We start from the raw sequence: 11,832 nt of genomic DNA, 5'->3' as shown, positions 1-11,832 counted from the left end.
CTATTTTAGAAAATGACCCATGTGCAGCTGAGAAAAATGTGTATTCAGCTGTGTTTGGGTGGAACACCTAAATTGTTTTTTAAATTGTTTATGGTAGGTAGTTTATCACTAGTATTGAGAATTATTTAAGAAATTACTATATTTCAGAGATGTCTTCTAGGTGTAGCTGGCTTATGGCCTTTGTATCTGTCTCAGGATCCTGCCTCTTCTGTTTACTATGGTTGAAAGGTTGCAGCCTCCTTGGTCTAACCCCCCATTTCTTTGGTACTGGGCTTTAGTATTGCTTATAACTCCCAGACAGTCTAGCTATTGGCATACAAGGAAGATCAATTGATTTCAACAGTTATGTTATGCTGGCTAACATAGTAAAATCAGTAATAGCAATACCATCAAACACACACTGCAAAATGACAAAGTGTGATAACTAATAATTTTCTGCCCTTTTTAATGCTAGGTATAAGATTTATAGTTATATAACAAAATTTAAGCCAAATCAAAAAATATATATATAGTAAGTATCCATACCATAGAGTTATTTTACCCCAAGGGAAGAAAATTAAATGCAGAAGAGGAAAAATAGAGAAATGAGAGAAGAAAAAGATTAAAAGCAAGGCTGAAGGACAAGGGACACCCAAGCCTCAGGAAACTGGTGAAGAAGATAGGAGAGATGGAAAGAAGGAGAAAATGAAAACAAAACAAAGCAAAACAAAACAAAACAAAAACTAAGAACAATGTTTAGATTCTCAAAAAACCAAAACAAAGGGCCAGAGCGATAGTTCAGTGGAATAAGCACCTGCCTGGCAAGTGCCAGGTCCTGAGGTAAATCCCTGATACAAAACAAAAAACAGAAAATAAAAAACGAAAAACAAACAAAAAAACCCCCCACAAATGAACAAAAATTAAGAAAAAGTCCAAAAGGAAAGGTAAAGAAGAAATTTTTATGTGATTTCAAGTCTGTGGTTATCTTCTGTGGTCTACAGTTTTGTGGCAGTGTCCAATTCAAGGTGTAACTCTGTTCTTGTTGGTAGATATGGGAGGCAATCAGAGCCCAGGTCCATTCTGGATAATCCCAGCAAGCTGGCAGTAGGATGAGGACAGCGTGCTGGTTCTGGAACTTTCAATTCCACAGAAATTCACATTGAACTTGGGCACTGGTTATAGAGGTAAAGCTTGACTCATTTATCTTATAGCACTATGGGTGTCTCTTGCTGCCCTGACCACAGCTCCCTGACTATGGATGTCTCATATGGTCATCCCTCAGTGAACTATTAGATGAAGCCAACCCACAGCTGTTCTAAATCCCAGTTGGCCCTTCCCTAAAATGGCATCAAATCAGGCAATCTGTCCAAGGGACATGGCAGACACTTGGGGTGGAGTCACTCACCAGCTGTTGTAGTGCGGGGCATCCACTGCTCTGTTTCACTGGTATGTTTCTTCTGGGAGGCCACTGGAGTTATTCCCAGGGCCGGGCAGATAGCTCAGTGGGATAAGTGCTTGTTTGGCAGGGGCAAGGTCCTTAGTTTGATCCCTTGTACTGCAAAAGAAAAAAAAAAGCAAAGCCAAAAACAATCTCCCTTTCCCTCACCATAAACCAGGATCTGGGGAGAAAGTGCAGATTGCCCCTTTCTTTTTCTGCATTGTGGTCTCTCTTCAATTTCTCTGTAGGTTATAATTTTCCCTTCAGATTTTCCTGGGTCCCAGGGATCCATCTCCCTCTTTCCTTTTTCCCCCAAAGTATTGTTTTCCAGTGTCTGAATTCCAATTCTTGGATTGGCTGGTAGTTAATGCTTACCACTTATCCACATTCCCAGAAGCTCAGATAAAGTTAAAAAGGGGTGAAGGCATAGCTCAATTCTTCCTGGGTTGCATCCCCAGTACCATGAACCAACCAACAAACAGCAAAACAACAAAAACCTAATGGAGTCAAAGTATTTTGTGGCTTACAAAATGTTTCCTCACCTGTTAACCAATCCATATTAATAAAACCCCAAAATGTTGGGTATTATTATCCAACATCCAAGTTCAAATAAGAATTTGAACTCAATGGGCCAGCCAAATAGCTCAATGGATTAAAGCACCTGCAAGCAGGTACAGGGGCCAGGGGTTCGATCCCCAGGCCTGCCGTGCCAACCCTGTCCCTGGGGCACGCTGGGCTGGCAATTGAGACTGGGCATGGTGGTGCGCACCTGTAATTCCAGCTCTTGGGAGGCTGTAAACAGCAGATCACTATGAGTCCGATCTAGTAATGAGACCCTGAACACCCTGTAGACCCTTCCCTAAAATACAAAAAAAAAAAGGAAAAAAAGATTTGAACTCAAGTCCATCTGGCCCCAAAAACCTAGGCTTGTTGATGTAATATCACAGCAGTCAGCTGCTGGGAATTCAGTTATGACTGATCCTCTCCTCCCCCATTTTATCCACCTATCTCCTGGCCATAGAGCAGGAGTGGAGGCATCTAGGTTTCTAGGCCTTCCAATAGATCTAAAGTCCAGATTCTAGAGCCTTTTTTATAGGCTCACCTCTTCTCACTCCCACAATTCAGCTGGCAACATTCTCAGGAACCAAGGGTCAGGTTTAGTCTTCACTGCTTCCCGGCTTTGCTCACAGTGAACTCCTCTCTAAGCTGCTCGCGCATCCGCAAGAGCACGGCCTACCTTACGCTCACAGTTCTCTGAACTCCACTTGCCTTGTGAACCCGAGACAAGCATACTCACTGATGCCTCAGCTAGACGCAGGGGCCACAGGCCCACAGTTGCTGACAGTGTGAGGTTCTTTGCTTTAAGTTCTCTGTATCTTTTCCTCTATCCACGAATCAAGATGTCAGGAGCAATCAGCAGAGATGAAGTGCTGAGAAGGAAGGGGTGGCGTCTGTTAAGGGATGTTCATGGCTAGCATCTGTAAGGAGGCATGAATCGTCCCCTGCCCATCTCCTTTCACACGTGCCATAGGCATCTCACAAACATTTTTTGTGGTGCTGGGAATGGAACCCAGGGCCCTCATACACTGAACCACATCCCTAACTCTTCTGTCATTTTCATTTTTGAAACAGGGTCTCTCTAAGTTATGCTAACTTACCCAGGCTAGGCTCAAATTTGCAGTCCTCCTGCCTCAGCCTCCCAGAGTGCTGGGGTTACAGGTGTGCAGCACCATGTCCAACATTTATGCCTGGCAAGCGCTGAGAGAACTCCTCATCTTTCTCCAGACTTGTTCGTCTCACAGCTTTCCCTACACCTGTCCACAGTGTCTTCATTCTTCTAGTTTCTCAGGTCAGAAATCTTGGAGTCATTAAAAATATTTTTACATTTTAGTTTATTAGTATATATGTATAGTACATAATGCTTACATTTCTTGTGGGGAGTTGGTCACGTACATAATACCTCTTCATTCCTTTTTCACCCCCTTTCTTTTTTCCCTCCACTTACCTCTTGATCTCTTTCCTCTTGTAATACATGTTTGCAGTATATAATGTTTACATTCCTTGTGTGAGTTAGTTCATGTACATAATGCATCTCAATTTTTTTATTTCATCCCTTCTGCCTCCTCTCCCTCACCTTGTTTCCATTTCCTGATCCCTTCTGAGAATGATCTACCTCTCTAATTCCTATTCTGTCTTTTATTTGCTCTTTAGTTTTTGCCCTAGGTTTCTTATAAAGAGAAATCATGTGGTATGCAACATTTTGTCTGATTTATTTAACTTAACATTATGGTCTCAAGGGGCATGCACTTTCCTGCAAATTATTCAAGTTTTTCCTTCTTCATGGAAGAGTAGCACTCCACTGTGTCTAAACACCACATTTTCTTTACCCATTCATCTGTTGGTGAGCGTGTGGCCTGTTTTCAAGATTTAGCTCTTATGAATTGTGCTCCTATAAACATGGGCATGCATGTATCACTGTAATAGGGTGTCTTCAATACTTTCAGAAATACTCCTAAAGGGAAATACCTGAGTCAAATGGAATTCCTAGCTTCAGGTTTTAAGGAACCTCCACACTTAGTTCCATAGTGGTTGTACTAATTTACATTCTTGGTAACTGTGTATAAGAGTTCATTTTCCTCACAGCCTCTCCAACATTTGTTATTATTCAAGTTCTTGATGATGGTTGCTCTTTCTAGGGGTAATATGGGATTTTTTGGGTTGTGTTTGGTACAGGGTATCGCTATGCAGGTCAGACTCATAGTGATCTTCCTGTTTTCAGTCTCCCCAACAGTGTGATTACAGGTGTGTGCCACCACACCCAGTCTTGGTGGCCAGCTCAGTGTGCCTGGGGGTGGGGCCTGCATGGCATGTGGTGCCAGTGATCGAATCCAGTCCCTGAACTTGTCTAAGCAGGCACTTAGTCTACTGAGCTATCTTGCCACCCCAGTAATATGGAATCTTAATGTTATTTTTATTTGCATTTCTCTAAAGGCCAATGAGCTTAATTATTACCTCATATATTTATCATCGTTTTGTACTTCTCCTGTGAAGTGTCTATTCCTTTTGCTTGCCGATTTTTTGATTGAGTCTTCTGTATCGGGAGGGTTGTTTTCTGAGTTCCTTATATATTCTAGATGTCAATCCTCTGTCTGAGGGATAACTGACAAAATGTTTTCTCATTCTGTAGGTTTTCTTTTTACTATGCTGGTTGTTCCTTTTGCTGTGCAGAAGGTTTTTAATTTGATATGATCCCAGGGCTGGGGAGATAGCTTAGTGGAATAAGTGCTTACCCAGCAAGTGCAAGGTCCTGAGTTCAATCCCTGGTACCACCAAAAATAAATAAATTTGATATGATCCCATTTAGGGATTTTGTTTTATTTATTTATGTATTTATTGTGGCTAGGATCAGCCTGCACTGGGGACAGGGCTGGCGCAGCATGTGGTGCTGGGAATTGAGCTCTAGTCCCTGTATTTGCCTAAGCTTGCCTAAGCAAGCACTTTAATTCACTGAGCTATCTCTTGTTTTCTTTTATTCATAGACAGCATTTCACTATGTAGTTCAGGCTGGCCTTGACTTAACTATGTAGCCCAGACTGTTCTCAAACTCACAGTGATCCTCCTTCCTCAGCCTCCAAAGTGCTGGGATTACAGGCATGTGCCACCATGCCTGCCTCTGATTCCATTTATTGATTCTTGACACTATTTCTTATGCAACTGGGGCTCTGTTCAGACAGTCTTTGCCTATGCCTATGACTTCAAAAGTTATACCTACTTTGTCTTCCATCAGGTTAAGTTGTCCTGGTTTAACATTTAGTTCCTTTATCCATTTGGATTTTAGTCTAGTACATGGTGATAGATATGGGTCTAGCTTCAGTCTTCTGCGTGTGGATAGTCAGTTTGCCCAACACCATTTTATTTATTTATTTATTTATTTATTTATTTATTTATTTATTTTTTGGCAGAACCAGGGATTGAACTCAGGCCCTTGCACTTGCCAGGGAAGCGCTTATTCCACTGAGCCATATCCTCGGCCCCGCCCAACACCATTTTAAAATAGGCTATCTTTTCTTTGGAGTCATTTTGACTCCTCTTTCTCATACCGTACGTCAATAGATCTTGTCTCTCCTTCGGGCTCTATTCAGAATCTAACCACTTTTTGTCACCTGTACTACCATGTCCAAGTTACCATCATCTGTACTGGCAACAGCCTCTTGCCTGACCATTTCTGTGCCTCCAGCCCTGTGGTCCATTTTCCACATATATTTGACCAGTGGGCCCTCTGTAATGTAATTCTACCCACAATGCTCTTTCCTATTAGCCTTTCTCTATAAGTCTTGTGTTCCCTCAGTAAACCCAGTACCCTTACAGTGGCCTCAAAAGACCTTCATGTTCTGGTCCCTGACAACATCTCTGACCCCATCTTGTTTCCCCTTCCTCACAATACTCTGTCTTTATTCAGATCACCCAGTATTTGGAACAGCAATTCTCTCTTCCTCTTGTCTGTCCCTCTTTCCCCTTCCTCCTTTATTTTTCCCTATAGTGGTAATCACAATCCGCATATTTTACTCATTAACTTTATTAACCTCCAGTAGTATGTAAGCCTCACTACATTAAGAGGCAGTGTTGGTTTTGTTCACTCATGATGGTTTAAACTAGACCAGGCACACAGAAGTCCCTCAATAAATATTTGTTGATCCTTCCAGGGATCAGGGCCAGTTGCTTAGAAGAACAGCTAAGCATGCTGACTCAGTCATGGATACTAGTGTCTGGTCCAAAGGCAGGCTTGCCTGGTTTCAAAAATTGATTCTACCACTAACTAGCGAAATAAACAACCCAGGCCTTAGTTTTCTCATTAGCAAAGTAGAGACAATAATAGAACCTATTTGATAGTCATTGGGGTCACTAATAACTATAAAATCCTTATAACAGTACTCAGTGCATAGGAAAGGCTATATAAACATTTGCTATAATTATAAGCATATGAGATTTAAAACATATGAGGTGGGACCAAAAATAGGATTATATTTAACTTTTTAAAAAATTATCATAGTAAAAGACACATTGCTATTAATCCCCCTCAAAATATTCTCCCATGTTTCAAATGTGCTTATCTAATTGTTCTTGCTACATTAAAAATAATTTTATTAACATGTGTTTGTGATAATATGCATATAGAATCTTTATTATTTTAAATAGGAAAAGACAAAATTCCAAAACAAGATAATGGGAAGGTGATAATGGTTAATATGTTGCATATTGTTATCTTTAAATCAGTTACACAGAGTATAAGATATTGACATTTAATTGTCCAAACAATACTAGCACAGACTTTCTTTTCAATGAACTAAAGAAGTTAGTAGTAACAACTATCTTAGTACATATAAAATCTTTTTTATTTTTTAATTTTTTAAAGGAATACAAAATGGTAAAAAGACTTAGAAATAATACAAAATTTCATTAAGCAAAGTAATAGGAATTCGACAATGTTTGTGTTGAGTAATGTTATCTTCAAACTAGTTGTTTAGGTTACCAGATATAGACATGCAAAATTGGTAAAGAAAGAGTTGTAAGAAATTAAAAAGAAGAAAAAATAAGTAAAAATAAATTTGAAGCATTAACTTCTCCTTTGACTAGCCCAGCAGAAATCAGCAGCACAATTATCCAAGCTCTCCTGCATGTATATACCATCTCAATCCACTTACTTTCCCTTTCCCTCTCTTCCCTTCCGTCCTCCCCTTTCCTAGAACCCCTTCCCATATCCACAAATCTTGCCACTTTCTGATGCAGTGCTAGAATTTCTCTTTCATGAGTGTTTTCTGTTGTACTGTTACGGCTGCCTTGCTGTCCTGAATGGAATCAAAACATCTACCTTTTGTGATCATTGTGATTTTGGAGAAAAACCAAGAAGTCATGCAGTGCCAGTTCCAGCAGTTGAGGTGGATGAGGGCACATCGTGCTTTTTGAGCTTTTCCTTTCTTTTGCATGGCACTTGGAAGCAGCATTCACTGTATTTTTAAAAATGGCACCTCATAAATACACTCCCAAAAGAAGGCTTCTAAAATTTCTTCTGAAAAAGTAAGAACAATGGAATTGAGTATGTTCAAAGTGAGGGGGGAATATTTTGAGGGGAATTAAAGGCACTGTGTTTTACTGTAATAAATTATACCACAGTTTTGCTTAGTCCTTGTAGTTTAGATTTTCTAAAATCTTTCAACATGTTGTCTTGTGGTTGCCTATATTAAAATTGATTTCTCATGATTCTGCTCCCTTCCACAGTTGTATATAATCAGCTTGTAACTGACTTGTCTCCAGGGCCCCAGCTTTTCTGTAAACTTGGATGTTTCCTTGTGTACAGAATTCCCTCCCACAATCATTTCGAAGTGGTTAAATCATAATCTTACTGGGTTACAGTTTCTCAATCTGTATGCCGAGTGGGTTGGCCTCGATAGTCTCCACGGACCTTTCTAGTTATGATGATCTCCAGGGATGGGACGGGACCCACCCTAAGCCCCACCCCCTTGAATTTGACCTCTGGCTTCCAAGGGAAAGGGTGACAGAGTCAACTGGGCTCAGCTTCAAGGGGAGCAGGTAGGAGATGTGCCAAACTTCTTGGGCAAGGGTGGTGAGAAAGCGCCTGGGCTCTAGCCAGGTGGAGGGAAGGTGTCAGGGGCAAATACAGTACAGGGAACTGGGCCCAGGGAAGGAGCGAGGTGAAGGTACATGGAGGAGGTACTAGGGAACTGCAGTCACCCTGATTTCTGCCCTTTCTTTTCTAGGAGGCCATGGCCAGTGCAGAGCCCTCACTGTTCACGTCCCTCAGCCCCAGCCCTGGTTTTGGAGATGATGAACTGGACCTAGAGTGCTGGTTTAATGAGGACTTCAAGTTCATCCTGCTGCCTGTGAGCTACACAGTTGTCTTTGTGCTGGGCCTGGGCCTCAATGCTCCAACTCTCTGGCTCTTCCTCTTCCGACTCCGACCCTGGGATGCAACAGCCACCTATATGTTCCACTTGGCATTGTCAGACACCTTGTATGTGCTGTCACTGCCTACCCTCATCTACTATTATGCAGCCCGCAACCATTGGCCCTTTGGCACCGGGCTCTGCAAGTTCATCCGCTTCCTCTTCTATTGGAATCTCTACTGCAGTGTCCTCTTCCTCACCTGCATCAGTATGCATCGCTACCTGGGCATCTGCCACCCACTGAAAGCACTACGCTGGGGTCGCCCTCGTTTTGCGGCCCTTCTCTGCATAGGAGTTTGGTTGATGGTAGCTGGGTGCCTTGTGCCCAATCTGTTCTTTGTCACAACCAGCATCAAGGGGACCACCATTCTGTGCCATGACACCACTCGGCCTGAGCAGTTTGATCACTACGTGCACTTCAGCTCAGCAGTCATGGGACTGCTATTCGGCTTGCCCTGTCTGGTCACTCTGGTATGCTACAGTCTCATGGTCCACCGCCTGTATCGGCCCTTGCCAGGATCTGCTCAGTCATCTTCTCGTCTCCGTTCTCTCCGCACCATCACTGTGGTCTTGGCTGTCTTTGCTGTGTGCTTTGTGCCTTTCCACATCACCCGCACCATTTATTACCTGGCAAGGCTGCTGGAAGCTGACTGTCAGATGCTGAACATTGTCAATGTGGCCTACAAAGTGACTCGGCCACTGGCCAGTGCCAATAGCTGCCTAGATCCAGTGCTCTATCTGCTCACTGGGAACAAGTACCGACGCCAGCTCCAGCACCTCTGCAGTGGTGGCAGACCCCAGCCTCGCATAACTGCCTCCTCTCTGGCCCTGGTATCCCTGCCTGAGTATGGCAGCTGCAGGTGGGTATCCACCTCCCACAGCAGCAGCTGCCCTGCCCCTAGGGCAGATAGATCATAACATTGTCAGCTGGGAAGTGAGGGGAAAAGAAGTGAGTATGGGCAGAAGTGAGGGAACCCTTTAATGATACTCGGTGCAGTGATTGGTTTGCCCTCTCCTTTTTAGAAAGTGGCAGTAATGATTATTCCACTGTCTCTATTTCTGTCTCTTTATTCCTATCCTTTCCTGGGGCCATTAGTACTGTTTCTGGATTCTGCAAGGCTTCTTCAGTCCTTTTTCTCACTCCATTTCCCTCATGTCCTCCCACAGCTTGCATTTCTCCAGCCAGACCAAAGCATTCAGCTGGAGGGGTGGAGATGGTGGGATAATTGTAGGATCGGCTTTATTTATCTGACAGTGATAATCAGAAGGAGGAAGTAGGGGCACTGGCATATCATACACGCCATATGTGCCATGTGTACCATCCACACCCACTTCCTGGCTCCCACTCAAAGACAGGACAGTCTTGCCTACCTAGGTGCTGAAATAAGGTGCAATCTCAGAAAGCCTGTGTGCCAGGGCTCCACAAGTCACTGGAGGTGTGGCACTATGGAACTGGTGAGCAGCCAAGAGGGTGGGGACCCTGGGGAGATGAAGGGGCAGGACCCAAACTGACAACAGACTTTGGAACAGGAATGAGACTGGGCCTGCTTTCCGATGTTTGCTGAGAACATATTTGCTAGCTCTCCTGTACTTAATGAAAGAGTGGGTGGTTCAGCCTGAGTCAATGGCTGCGAGGGCTGCGCCCAGGGTAGAGGAGGTTTGTGCAGAGCATGGGACAGTGTCAGGAATTGATGTCCAGCACTTGTTCTTCCCTTGTCTCTCCCCTTCCCCAGATAAATGATAAATCTGTCACCAGATCACTCACATCAGACTCTAGGACTTGGAGGCCAGGGCAGGGCACTGGGTCTAGGATGGTCCTTTCAGAATTTCCTACCCATTCGCTTGGCTCTTTGCCCCAGAACTTCTGGGCTTATAGGATTGGGTGACAACATAAAATTTAGGAAACTCCCTCGTAAAGCTTGGGAAATGAGAAGTTCTTTGTAGGCATTCATGGGCAGGGTGGGCTAATACTTGCTTTGAAATTGTTTTCTAGCCAGTTGATGTTCTGAGTCCACTGTTTTGTTTTTTGATTTTTTTTTTTTTTGCAGGGGGCACCAGGGATTGAACTCAGGGCCTTGTGCTTGCCAGGCAGGTGCTTATGCTGCCAAGCTATCACCTTGGCCCCCTGATCTTCTGAGTCTGATCCAAATCTTACCTTTCTTTCACCCCACATTTGCTGACCTGTCTAGTTTTAGCAAATTCTTTCTGGGTTCTAAGAGTTCTCTCTTCCTGGATAGTTGGATTGGGATTGGATTGAAAAAAAAATTACTTTAGTACCCCTGTACCCCTTTTCTTCAAAGAGCTCTTTCTTCCTCCCTAGATATCTGAGACCCTCCTTGTCCAGGGCCCTCTCTATTAGGAGTGGATGAAGTGGCCTTCTCCACTGCTTGCCAGTTTTCCAGACTCACTGCCGCTGCCCAGAGTGATGGCTCCTCATCAGCATTCCCTCCCTTTAATCCCTCACCTCTTCTGCCTGCCAGCCAAGCTGAGTAAGCCTTTTCTCTCCTCCATCGCTTATGCTTAATGGAGACTAGCCACCCAGACTTTCTGGTGTGCTACTCCAGGGCTGTCTTCCCTTATACTTCAGCTTTAGTTGAACACCTTGGCTTTTACCTGGGGCCAGTGTGAACAACTGGCTTGATCCACTAAAATTTCATTTCCTGGAACTTCACCTTACCTTGCTGCACTTGCAGCAAATTGTCCACAGTGACTGTTCCATGTATTTGTCTCCTTCTGAAGGCCCCAGCTCCATCCGACCCTTGTGATTGCTTAGGCAAGGTACCTTGCCTCTTCCAAAGCAGAGAAGATGGAAGGCCTCAGCCTCTCTGTGCTTCACTCACTGTAACACTGCCTTGTTACTTACCTTGTCTTTCTTCCCTGCAGTCTCAGAAGCAGAGTGGTTCTTCTTTCTTGTTCTTTTATTATCCCTCTTCATTGTCAGCCTCTTCCATCGCTGATTTCATAACATCTTAAAAACAACAAACACAAAGCATAACCACTGATACCTTCGCCTTGCTATTCCTTTTGCCTACCAGTCTGTTATTCTTACTCATTTCACTACCAGGTTTCTGGATAGAATACCATAAACCCCAACTCTTCAACACAAAATCACTCCTTAACTCTCAGAACCTGATTTCCTTCTTACTTTCTTGAACTTACCAGAACACAAATTACCTCTTAAACGAGACCTCTGATGATCTATTCTCTGTATTTCTCTTTACCTATTTCACTGGATTCTTTTGCATGGCCTCTTTGAAATAAAAAAAGCATTTAAAACACCTCATTAGAGCAACTTTAAAGGCAATTTTCAGAGAAAATATGTATTTTGGACCCTATGCAATGAGTCCCATGTTCTAAGTTTTGTCAGTTTGTATACAGGTATTTTATGTATTTCATAGAAGGATAGTTGTGACATATATATGTTTTTAATCTCTGCTTTAAAATTTTGTATTG

At 43.1% G+C, this 11,832-nt stretch overlaps 1 protein-coding gene across 1 annotated transcript; it reads left to right on the top strand.

The window, feature by feature from the left end:
- Window positions 1-8,199: 8,199 nt before the first annotated feature.
- Window positions 8,200-9,297, top strand: P2ry4 (pyrimidinergic receptor P2Y4). Its single transcript, XM_004648035.1, has one exon. The coding sequence runs from the start codon at window positions 8,200-8,202 to the stop codon at window positions 9,295-9,297; it is 1,098 nt and encodes a 365-aa protein (XP_004648092.1).
- The last annotated feature ends 2,535 nt before the right edge of the window (window positions 9,298-11,832 follow it).

The sequence above is a fragment of the Octodon degus genome, unplaced genomic scaffold (assembly GCF_000260255.1).
Source record: "Octodon degus isolate 3935 unplaced genomic scaffold, OctDeg1.0 scaffold00347, whole genome shotgun sequence".
In the NCBI taxonomy this organism is placed as follows: domain Eukaryota; kingdom Metazoa; phylum Chordata; class Mammalia; order Rodentia; family Octodontidae; genus Octodon; species Octodon degus.
The sequence above is the reverse complement of the archived record's forward strand: the minus strand, read 5'-3'. Positions and strand labels throughout refer to the sequence as shown.

Excerpts from the sequence above, each read along its gene's own strand:
- P2ry4 (XM_004648035.1), top strand. The coding sequence starts at position 8,200 with ATGGCCAGTGCAGAGCCCTCACTGTTCACGTCCCTCAGCCCCAGCCCT.